The sequence below is a fragment of the Dromiciops gliroides genome, chromosome 1 (assembly GCF_019393635.1).
Source record: "Dromiciops gliroides isolate mDroGli1 chromosome 1, mDroGli1.pri, whole genome shotgun sequence".
In the NCBI taxonomy this organism is placed as follows: domain Eukaryota; kingdom Metazoa; phylum Chordata; class Mammalia; order Microbiotheria; family Microbiotheriidae; genus Dromiciops; species Dromiciops gliroides.
The window spans coordinates 640,345,578-640,358,376 of NC_057861.1; the positions used below are offsets into that span (position 1 = coordinate 640,345,578).

General features: G+C 39.6%; 1 protein-coding gene across 1 annotated transcript in view; it reads left to right on the forward strand.

Moving 5' to 3' along the window:
* Positions 1-7,776: 7,776 nt before the first annotated feature.
* CDC37L1 (cell division cycle 37 like 1) overlaps positions 7,777-12,799 on the forward strand; it is a 33,593-nt gene continuing 28,570 nt past the window's right edge. Inside the window, exon 1 of the mRNA XM_043974994.1 lies at positions 7,777-8,102. Coding sequence (XP_043830929.1) covers positions 7,971-8,102 — 132 coding nt within the window. The 5' untranslated portion in view covers positions 7,777-7,970. The remainder of the gene's footprint in view (positions 8,103-12,799) is intronic.

Sequence of the window (12,799 nt, forward strand, 5' to 3'; positions counted from 1 at the left end):
AGATCAGACTCTTGACTATTCTCTGCTTACAATGCAGAGATGATGAAATCTATATCTGTACCAGGGACTGTTTGGGGATAGATTGAAAATATTCTTCAGAAGCCAATTCAGCCTTGGGAAAAGGCAAACCAGCATTCTCAAGTTAATTTCACAGGATATCAAGGGGCCAAATACTTGAGGTTCTCCTATAGACCCAGATGATGACCTATTAAAGAACTCCCATGCCATGACCTCTCTCTCACCCACAACCATGTCAACTAGCTACAGAACCACTTGATCAAAATGAAGTTTGACGATAGTCATATATATAATCTAGTTCACCAATATAAGTCTATTTTATATACATGTTCTCATTTGATTCTCATACCAACCCCTTGAGATAGGTGCTGTTATTATCATAACCATTTAACAGTTGAGAAAACAGGTCCTGAGGGCCCAAGTGACTTGCCCAGGATCACACTAGTAAGTGTCTGAGGTAGGATTTGCTACAAGTACAGTACCCTATCCATTATAGCATGGGAGAAAAGTTAGTAGTGTTGGAGACTGGTAAAGGGCTGGACTTGGAGACAGGAAGACCTAGGTTTAGACTCTACCTCAGACACTTAACTAGCTATGTGACCCTGGACAAGTCACCAACCTTCCTGGGCCACAGGTTTGGTTTTTTGTTTGTTTTGTTTTGTATCTTTGTTTCTTAGTTTATGCCAAGGAAGCTTAGTACCTTGGAAAGTCTTAACTTAAAGTTTAGAGGACCTGAATTCAAATCCTGATTCTGTTACTACCTTTGTGATCTCCAACAAATCACTTAAGCTCTCTAGACCAGTTAAGTGTCTAAGGTAGAGCAACCAAAAACAAATTCATCCCAGCTTCACTGTCAAATGTTTGGTGCTTTAGTCATGTGTGTTTAGTTTTTGTGGGGTTTTTCCTAATATGGCTTAGTAGATAGAGTTGTATGATCCTGCCCAAATCATTTAACCTTCAGGACAGGAAAAATACCACACTGCATAGGTATAAGAAATTTCCTCATTCAGAAGTAACTTATACCAATTACCTCACAGGCCAAACCCCTACCTCCTTATCTTCTATCACCTTATCTGAAAATATGCCAGCTACCTCTAGTGAATGTCAGAAATACTATATGAAATATAGGAAATAAAAAAGCACACACACACCTGGTGTTATTTGGTGATCAATATAAGAATGGATTCTCTCTTCTTCATTTACCCCACTGGTTTCACTTGTCAGATCTTGATTTCTTTTTTTTTTAATTAATTTTTTTTTTTGCAGGGCAATGGGAGTTAAGTGACTTGCCCAAGGTCACACAGCTAGTAAGTATCAAGTGTCTGAGGCCAGATTTGAACTCAGGAACTCCTGCATCCAGGGCCGGTGCTTTATCCACTGTGCCACCTAGCCGCCCCATCAGATCTTGATTTCTAGAAAAAGTTAATTCTGTGCGGTAACAATCATTAAAACAGCATCAAAGTTGTGTTCTAGAGCAGTATTCCAGAATTGCAGAACTGAACAGGAACTCAGAGGACATCTATTCCAACCTTAACCTGAAAAAGTAGAATATCCTAAATATGGTCATCTGCTTTTTATGGAAGACTTTCTGTGAGAAGAATCCTACTACGTCTTGAGGTAGCCTATTCTAAAAGCTATCCTTGGGACAACTAGGTGGTGCAGTGGATCTATCCAGTACTGGCCCTGGAGTCAGGAGGTCCTGAGTTCAAATCTAACCTCAGACACTTGATACTTACTAACTGTGTGACCCTCAGCAAAAAATAATAATAATAATATCATTTTGTATAGCTGTAATTATTAAAGAGTTTTTCATTATATTAAGCCCATATTTGCCACTGGGCCATCACTAGTCTTCTTGATTTCTGTCTTGCCACTAGACTTGGATGACTGTAGAGGAGAGAGTAAGGCTGATGACTTTGTGCAGCTTTGACTCGAAAGTTATGACATCAACTCTTATGATGTCATTAGTACTCTTCTAGAATAAAAGATGAACAATTTTCTTTTTTACAATTTCTACCCACAGTTATGTCTGTGTTCCTGAAATTATTGTTTAATGTCTCATAATAAATGATTTTTCATTCCATTCTATTTTAATATGAATAATATCACCTGATTTTGTTTCCAACATTCGTCAGCATTGGCATAACTGGAACCTCTTCACTAACACCACCGTTATTTGAGATGAGATTTGACTTGAATTGATTTTCTTTAGCTTAGTCCTTGATTCAAAGCTTCAATGGTAATTTGGGGGGGGGGGCAGGGTAATGAGGGTTAAGTGTCTTGCCCAGGGTCACACAGCTAGTAAGTGTCAAGTATCTGAGACCGGATTGGAACTCAGGTCCTCCTGAATCCAGGGCCAGTGCTTTATCCACTGCACCACCTAGCTGCCCCCTTCAATGGTAATTAAAGGCTATGTCTAGTGTTCTTGAAATATTTTCCATAACAATTAATTGTAGCATACAGAAAAAGAATGGAACAAAGCTTCACACTGAACTTTGGCAAATAACTGGATATGCTGAAGAGCTCATTGGGTTGTACCTGGTTGCTTTTCTCAGTCTAATATCAATGGGTCTCAGTTTCCTCATCTGTAAATTAAAGAAGTTAATACTAGATGATCTCCAAGGTCCTTCCCAGTCCTAAATTCTATGATTCTAGAAACTACATCAAAGTTTGTGTGAAATTTCTGTGTTAAAATATAGCTATGCAAAACCATATGCTATGTATATATGTATACACACACACACACACACACACACACACACACACACACACACACACACACACCCCTAAAGCAGCCCAAGTTCTACCCATTATGAAATAATAAATCTTAAAAGAGGATTCTTGGCAGATGCCCTAAACATGAAAACTCCTCCAAAGAAAATCCTTGAATATGCAAATGTAGCTACAGAATGTCTGCTAAGCCCTAGAAGAGGTGAAAAGAGAAAACTGCTGTGTTATATACACCTTACCAGTCATTCCAAAGGTAAAAGAGAAAGAGAAGCCTACTGTTACAAAAATAGTTGTCTTCTACTGTTCTTTCACTGAAAGGGAAAAGTAATCTGAATATTTATTTAGCAAGACCAACTTCTCAAGTACCATTAGTAAGTATTAGGACTTATTCCCAAGACAGGAATTAAGTTTCAGGTGAATATTTTTTGTTGTTCAGTTGTTTCAGTCATGTCTGACTCTGTGACCTCATTTGGGGTTTTCTTGGCAGAGATACTGGAGTGGTTTGTCATTTCCTTCTGCAGTTCCTTTTACAGATGAGGAAACTGAAGCAAACAGGATTGAGTGACTTGCCCAAGGTCACAAAGTTAGTGTCTCAGGCTGTATTTGAACTCAGGTCTTCCTGACTCCAGGGCCAGAGCTCTATCCACTGTACCACCACCTTGCTGCCCCTGAATACTTTTTAGCTATCTCCAAACTATTGGGTCTTAACTCACATATAGGAAATATTTTATAGTTCTTTATTTATACAACTCTCATGAGACTACCTCATATGACACCTTTTACTATGTCCTTTGACTCACTGTCAGATAGATGAAAGCTGAACTAACACCCTTCTGGATTTATTGAACATTATTCTAAATTCAAATGCTTTACTTTCTCTCATTTTTAATTAATTTGTTGCCATAATCTCTGCTATTGAATTTCCAGAGTAAGTACATCACCAATATGATGACCCCCCCTGATCACAACACTACCAAGTCATAGCTTTTATGCCAATAAGCACAGGAATGGGGCTCAGAAGTGGCTGTTGTGCTTTGAGCCTGGGCAAGATGAAAAGACCCAGCCCCAAAATAAATAAATAAATGAACAGGCAAATAAATAAATAAAAAGAAAAATAGTAAATCGATTAATTTGTCTACTAGAAAAAAGAACTCCTTTGGTCTTCCAATCATGGAAATATTTACATACATGTAGCATATATACGTATGACAAGTTAATTATGTACTACCTTACTAGGTTGTTAAGAAAATGCCTTGTAAAGTGCTATATAAATGTCAGCTATTTATTACTCTTACATGTAATATAAGAGTATATGTAATTGAGTACCTAAAGTGTCTATCATCATAAAGACTTTATAAAGATCACCCTGAAGACCAGCTCAGAAGACTTAGCTGGTTCAATCAATAGGCATTGACTGAGTACCTACTATGTGCCAGGCACTGTGCTAAGTGCTAGGGATACACAGAGAGACAAAAGACAGTACCTATTCTCAAGGAGATCATAATCTAATGGAAACAAGAAGCAAAATAATATGTACAAACAAGTTCTAAGCAGAATAAATAGGAAATAAACAGAAGGGAGGCACTAAAATTAAGAGGGATTGGGAAATGCTTTCTGTAGGTAGACTTTTAGTTGGAAGCCAGTAAGTAGACAATAGGAAGAAGAGCATTCCAAGAATGAGGTACTTCAAGAAAAGATGCTGGAAGCTGAGAGCTGAAGTGTTTTTTTTTTTTTTTCATGGAACAAGAAAGCCAGATTGAAGAGTATGCTGTGGGATATAAAGTATACGAAAACTGGAAAAGGGGCAGGGGGCCTAGGTTATGAAGGGCCTTGAACGCCAGAGGATTTTGTATTTTATCCTGGACGGAATGGGGAATCACTAGAGTTTATTGAATATGGGAATAACATGGCGAGACTTCTGCTTTAGGAAAATCACCTTAGTGACTAAATGGAAGATGGACTAGCATTGCGAAGGCCTTGAGATAGGCAGACCAATCAGCATGTAGTTGTAATAATGCAAGGCTTGAGATGAGTACTTGCCCAAGGCTGGTGACAGTATCAGATGAGAGAGAAGGTGGTATATTCAAGAAATGTTTCAAAGGTGAAATTGACAGGCCTTGGCAACAGAATGGATATGAACAGTCTGGCTAAAGTATGATTTTTTAAAATTACAACTCTCAAAGGCCATCTACAAAGTTATAGAGAATTGTAGTCAGTGTCATTGGAAGGAGTACTTATGCTGATAAAATCACAGGACCTAGAAATATTGAAAAATATATATGTTCAGTGGTCTAGGCAACATAGCTAAAGTATGCCTCAGAGACCTATGGAACTTGTTTTTGACAAACTGCTTTTGTTCCCAAAACTGTTTATGAGAAATTAATTGAACACAGGAAAGTAGAAGAAACCTTCAACAACCATATTTTTTCATAGTTCATAATTTAATACCATGGTTTCTGAAAAAAAAATGCTAGTGGAAATTGGGAACATGAATATTTGACTTCAATTTTGGGCCAAAGTAGGTAATTATGGTGCCACTAAGGAAATTATTGGTGAAACTCTTATATTCTTCTCCACCCTTTCCCCACCAAATGTACTTTTCATTTCTTACCCTCTCCTTTCTTCTTTTACCAGTCTTGTCTTAATCTCCCACCCACTTTCTTTTAAACAATTTTTATTGGTATCTTTTGTTTTTAAATCACCTTTATTTCTGAATATTCTTCTCCCTTCACCCCTACTCAGCAATCAATCTTTGTTCCCTTGTAATAAAGACTGAAAAAGTAGGGGGGGGGAAGCAGTGCAACAAAACTAACCAAAATATTTGATAACATATGGAGCATTCCACACCCACATTGCTCCACCTCTGCAAAGTAAGCAAAGTGCATTTTCTCAAATTTTCTCCTGAGCCAGTCTTGGTCATTATAATTATACAACCAACATTCAGTTTAGTTTTTTAAATCTTTTCCCTTTTTATTTTTGTAGTCATTGTGTGTCATCTTCCTTTACTTCCTTTCCTCTGCCTACTTTGTTATGCATCATTTCATATCTTCCCATCTGAATTCATTATGCTCATTATTTCTTACAGCAGAGTTGTTATGGGGGAAATTAGGGTGGGGTAGGGGTTCTTAGGAATTCCTCTTTAAAGAATTACACTCTCTTGCACACATATCCAATTAGAATAAAATAATAGTTTATTTAGGATGCTAGGGAAAGGAAACCAAGAGAGAAATCCTTCGACTTCTCATGGGGAGAAGGCATGGCGCAGAGGTGTGGCTCTGAGATACCTATCTTCCCCAACTGGAGACAGGGAAATCCTTTTATAGAGGACTGGTGGGGTGATCATCTGACTGTGGAAAGTTCCCTTATTGGGGGAGGGTCATCCTCCATTGGTGGTAGCTGGGGGAAGTTGGGTGAGGGGCAGCTCTGGATCTCTCAAGCCATCTCTGTCCTCATGCCACAAAGGCAGCAACCACACCTAATCTTATCTCCCCAGGGGTGGGGGAGACTGGAATGAAGAGTGGTGGTCCTGGAGCTAGCTCAGTCCGATCCGGTGCCAGTTATCTCTTTAGGTGTGTCTGTCCTTTGGTTTAGTTTCTCAAGGAGAGTTTCTTTGATTTGCCCCATAACAAGAATGAGAGTTGATTAAATTTACTTAGAATTTGTCTAGCTATCCTCCAATTGATAAGTTGTTTCCTTCAGGTATATGCCTATCAGTGAGATCTATGGGTCAAAGGCATGAACATTTGAATCATTTTCTTAGCATAACTACAAATTACTTTCCAAAATCATGGAACCAATTCAGAGCAACACCAATACTGTGTTGTTGTGTCTCTCCACAGCCCCTCCAACCTTGACTATTTCCATCTTGTCATCTTTGACACCTGAGAATTTTGATTTTCATTTTTCTTATTCCTGATTTGGAGTCCTCTTTCATGTGGTTGTAAATAGTTTACAATTCTTTTGAAAACTATTTGTTCATAGTCTTTGAAAAGTCATTGGGGAATAGCTCTTGGTTTTATGTGTTAATTTCTTAGATATCTTGACTCTCAGATTCTTAGATATCTGTTGTCCCATTAGATTATGTTTCTTGATGACAGACTCTCTTTTGCCTCCTTTTGGTATAGCCAACCCTTAGCACAGTATCTTGCACATAGTAGACGTTTAATAAATGGTTATTGAACTGAATTTGTTGCAAAGACTTCCCCCCCTCTCTCTCAGACAACTTATTTTATTATCCACTTCACTCTCTTTCTTCCATTTATTAACTTTCTTCTTAAGCTTGCCTCACTGAAGCACTCATTCTTGTTCCCCCAGTTGGTGGCACTCAAAGCCTAGGAAACCATTAATCCCTGCATCGAAGAGATGCCCCTTTTATGCAACTTTTTTTTAAAGTGACAGAGCAGCTTCCTGAGCACTTTGTGTTCCATTTTGCTACCTCTACTTCACAAGGTTGCCATATGTCAAATGCCTAGCTCTTAAAGCCCTACATAAAGGTCATCTATTTTCATTTTGTTACTGCATAAGATCATTATCGTTAACGTTTAAATTCTGGAAATGTTTCCTTTTTTGTAAAACAACGACGTTCCTTACAAAGGGGGAGAGGGAAATACGTTATCTCACAACATTGCTAGGAGAGATCTTTGTAAACCTTAAAGGGCTATAGAAATAAATGATTGTTACTTTATACAAATTAGTATTGTTGGGTCTCTGCGGTCAATATTATTAGTAATAAAAATAATGATCACGAGGAGTCGCCCGTCTAAGGTAGCAGTTAAAAAGGTCTGCAGAAACCCAAGGAGATGTAAACAAGAAATAGTTTAAAAAGACACTCTATGCTACGGTATGCAGCTGGAGGAAACCAGTCATCCTCTCTCCGCACCCCATTTCCTTCCCCTCGCCAACCACGGCCCGGGCCGAGGTCCGCCTCCGCCTCCGCCTCCGCCCCCTTTCCCTTGCCCTTCTTCACATTCCCCCAGCGTTCCCCACCGTCCCCGAAGTAGACTTCCGGAAGTGACGCCGTTAAAACTCCGTCCGTCTTCTTCCGCCGCGGAGCCGGGGCCAGGCAGGCGCTTGGCGTGTGCTGGAGTCTCCGCGCACGCGGAGGGATTCTGGGTAACGGCCCCCCCCCCCCCCACCGGGGGCGGTGGCTGCGGGGCAGCCGGTTCCGGTTCGCCGGGAGGCCGTTGAAGGTGGCGGTTTGCCGGGCCGGGGGTAGCGGGGCTATGGAGCGGCCGTGGCCGCCGCCTGGACCCTGGAACTTCCCCCGGGGCAGCGGGGAGGCTGACGAGGAGACGGAGTTGGATGTATCTCCCGGTTCCTCCAGCTTCCCGCAGCCTCCTGACGACAGCCCTCAGGTAAAGGGACTAGTTTGGATGGGAGGGAGAGTGTCTGCAAGACCTCCGATCCCTGGGGAGTTGGGGGGGGCGGGGGCGGGAGGGTTACCACCCTCCAAGCCGGACCCTGCTCCTGCCCCGCCTCCCCCACCTTGTCCCCCTCGGTCTCCGCCCGCTCCTTCTTCCCTGCATCAGGTTTCTGCTCGTTCCACCACCCCCCTTTCCCCAGTACGTGGTGGGGGTGGGGGCCGAATGGAGGAACTAGATCAGCTGAGAAGCATCCTAATTGTGGGACTGGGGAGTAGGTGGGTAGAGGGGAATTGTATGGGACGACTCCTAAAGACCCCTTTCCATTCCTAAATCTTTTAAATCGCTTCCCTTCCCTTGAACTGTTTCCTCGTGTATGCAATGAAAGAATTGCAGCGGGTATCCTTTCAGCCCCAAATTCTACAATCTGATCTCCCCTCCTACTCCTTTCCTCTACTTCATGCCCACATAAGCACCTTTTCACTTAGTTTGCTCTTCCCCCTCTGGAAGAGAAGTGAGAATTGGCAGAATATTTTACCAATGTGAGAGACTGCAAGTGAAATGGTAAAATGCACCAGGGGGTTGGGTCCCTAATATCAAACATGGTTTTTTTTTGTTGTTGTTGCTTTTTTTTTTTTTAGTAGTGTCCTATAATGAAAAGGACACTGGATTTGCCCCACCCTGGGTTCGAATCTGGACTGTTATTTATTACCTAGGCTGAAAGTCACCTGATAATCTGAATCTGTTCAACTATAAAATGTGGAGGGTTAGACTAGCTCGGGGATTCTTGATATTTTTTGTCATGGACCCTTTTGACAGTCTGCTTTAGCCTGTGGACCCCTTCTCAGGATCTTTTAAAATGCATAAAATAAAATACATAGAATTTCAAAGGAAGCCAGTTATATTAAGATGTAATTTTTTTCCCCAACCAAGTTCATAGACCTAAGAGATCTATGGATATCCTAGAGGTTCCTGGACTACTAAGAGGGATCTCGAATGGCCCTGCCAGCTGCACAATTTGTTTATGCCAGTCTCCCCACCTACCCCCTCCACACACACCCCCTGCACAGGTACACATGCCTTTTCACTTTGGTGGTTCTCTCCCTGAAGACTGGGAGGTAAGAATTTGGTAGCTTTGCTTTCAGAAATAAAGATTGTGTGATTCTACAATGAAGTACACCAACCAATTCAAGTTCAGTATGCTAGTTTGATACTAGCTTTAATGGAAACAGCTCTGAATTTGAAGTCAGAAAACTTGGATTTGAATATATTTGGGACAAATAATTAAAATTGCAAAGAAATCTATAAAAGAAATTAGACTGGATAATTGCTGATATCCCTTCCAGTTCTAAATTATGGGAGCTACATTCTGAAAGAAACTGAGTCAGGCCTTCTTCATAATGCCATATAAACTGTTAGCAGATTGCTATCTTTCTTAGGCTTGCCTAAATTTTAAATCGTGTCTTCTTTGTGTGGTTCTCTGATCAGTTTGGTGAAACTAATACTTGTGGAGGGAGAAGTGACAGTGTACTGGTTCTGTAGGCAAAATTCTGATGAAATTTCAGGGATCTTCTTTGACATCTGACTCAGTTTTGTGACTGTGGCTTTGATTTTTATACTAGACTTCATCTCCCACCCTTATTCAAATGGTCAATGCCCTTTTATCTTCATAACACTTTTGACTGTACTTTCATGAAAATATGTTTGGCCAAAGCCTCCTTTTCCCCTCTAAGCCTCAACCTTCTCACTTGTAAAAGGGGTGGTGAATCCTTTGTAGTTAACTACCACATTGAATTGTTATAAGGATCAAATAAGACAAAACTATGTAAAGTCATCTATTTTGCATGTGTGTAAAACATATAAAATATCACCAGGTCTGGAATGTCAGGCTCTCATTTCTCCTAGTCACTACTTGAAGTAAGCCCCTCATGATTCTTGAACCCTTCTTATGAAGTACTTTTCAGTGTTCCAGTTTGCCTTACTCTGTTTTTGTCCTTACCTGGAAGTGTTCTCCAAGACAGGGACTAGGCAGTTGTAATTATTTCCACTGAAATGAAAGTGTTCTATCTTGAATCATTCTTACAAAATGAATGGATACCTAAAGATGCTTTACAGAAAATTAACATCTTTTCCCTAAACTCATTTTTGTTCACGATGATAAAAATGTATTATTTTAAAGTATGGTACTTAGGAAGAAGCCAGTCATTGATCCATTCCCCAGCTAATAGACCAAAATTCAGTTTTATAACCACAGACACCACCTGAGAAATGTCTGAGAAATGAAGACAATATGAAAGAATTGATGAGTCAGTAACACCCTACTAATTAATGTCAGTAATGTCATCTTTATATAATATAAAATGTAACATCTTGAAAAAAAGATTGTACAGCGACTTCTGTAATCAGTTTTGCAGGCACAACAAAGAATAGGTCTTTTAAGTTTCTCAAAGGAATTTCAGTTCAAAGGGATCGTTTCACAAATGTGCCACCAAAAGCAAATCTATTTTTAAGTGGATGAGGTTTTCTTTTGGGAGGGGAAGGGGTCTGTGTGCTTTGATTGAAGTTGCGAGGCACAACAAAACCTTATTTGGATGAAATGCTCTATCGATATTTTAGTTTACAAAGTGGTAGATTGATTAATACTAATTTTGGTCATTTATTTGCACTAAGCACACTTAAAGTGCTTGCTTTTCTTTCTGGCTTTAAAACTTTTAAGTTTCTATATTTGAACCACTTAAGAAGAAAATGTTTGTCACAGTTTATAAACATTCTTCAAGTCTTAAATTTCTGATTCAGTTTTTGCCAGTGAGGAAGAGGTAAGGTATCTAAGTGTGATTCCTCAGATTCCAGTTATGTGAAGGAATAGAATAGAAAATTAGTATAACTGAAAACAGTTGACTTCAATAAGACTTTGTTGCTAATAGCTACCTTCTTTAGGTTTTACATATAATGAGTAGTTCTGTATAAAGTATGAGAACTGAATAAGAACAAAGATCCTCCTCCTAAATGCTTAGAAACCTAAATCATTGTCTGGCCTTGGCTTTTACTAAGTGTATTCATGGGCAAGTCATGTTTTTGTACTATATATACATAGGAGTACTGTGAAGAAAGTGCTTTTGTTTGCAGAGTGTTACCTATGTGTAAGGTATTATGTACTAGAATATAAACATGGAGTGAACATTTGCAAAATTCTAAAGTAGTCAGTGAGTGCTGCATCTGGATTTAAGAGTATGCTCATTTGTCCTATCTTCCAAGTTTGCCAGAAGCTGCAAAGCTAGGGGCTTTACTTGAGGAGTCCCTTGACTTTTAAAGGCACATATTATTTAAAATTTAGATAATCTGCAGTTGAGGGAGCATATTTGGCTAGGTAATTTACAATTAATGAACAACTTCTTAACTAATCAAACTATTATAATGCTTCAACATACCTTAAAAAAAGAAACCAGTTTTACATTTCTCATTATTTTAATAGGACTAAATGAAAGCAAAACCCGAACCTTTTTCAAATTGAGAAACAGAAATACAAATATGCATACTATCATATTTTATTTGTTTGTTTTTTAGTGAGGCAATTGGGGTTAAGTGACTTGCCCAGGGTCACACAGCTAGTAAATGTTAAGTGTCTGAGGCTGGATTTGAACTCAGGTACTCCTGACTCCAGGGCCAGTGCTCTATCCACTGCGCCACCTAGCTGCCCCTATTAATCATATTTTAAAGTAAGAGACTTCAGCCACTAGGATTGCAAGTCTACATACAGATAGAAAGAAGGAATCACATGTTGGTATTCCTTGGTAAAAGGAAATTATCTACAGAAGAGAAATCCAAAGATTTTATTTTCATTATATTAAAGAGTAGGGAAACATTATAGGCTTTTCTTTCTGTTATTTTACTTGTTTCACGATAATAAGCAAATATTTGAAACCACACTGTGCATGAGGCATTGTGTTGCTGTATAAGTTATAAAAAACCCTACCCTTTAAGTTTTATGTTGTAGTGGGGAATACGAGACAATACTACGAGGTCATATATACTAAAAAGGTGAACTCCATTGGGTGGAATAATCTCTCTAACCCTGCAGGAAAATAGGAGGGGAAGGGGATAAAGAGAGAGGGGCAAAAGAAGGAAGGGCAGAGTGGGGGAGGGGACAGACAGAAGCAAATCCCTTTTGAAGAGTGATAGGATGAAAGATGGATAATAGAATAAATATCATGGGGAAGGGAATAGGATGGAAGGGAAACAGTTAATAATAGTAATCATGAAAAAGAGAAAAGGGGGGGGGATGTACAAAAAATATTTATAGCAACTCTTGGTGGAGGCTAAGAATTGAGAATCAAGGGAATGTCCATCAATTGAGGAATGATGGAAAAAGCTGTGCTATATGATTGTAGTGGAATGGTCTTGTGCTACAGGAAATGACAAACAGGATGATCCCCGAAAAACCTGGAAAGACTAATGAACATCGATGTATAGTGAAGTGAGCAGAGCTGGGAGGACATTGTGCATAGTGACAGCAGTATTGTTCAATGAGCAATTGTGAATGACTTAACTACTCTCAGCACTGCAATGATCCAAGACAATCCCAAGGAACTAATGAGGAAGCTTACTATGCACCCCTATAGAAAGAACTGATAAAAAGAACACTTGTGGATCATACATATATAACCTGGATGCGATCTTGTGGAGGGGGGAGG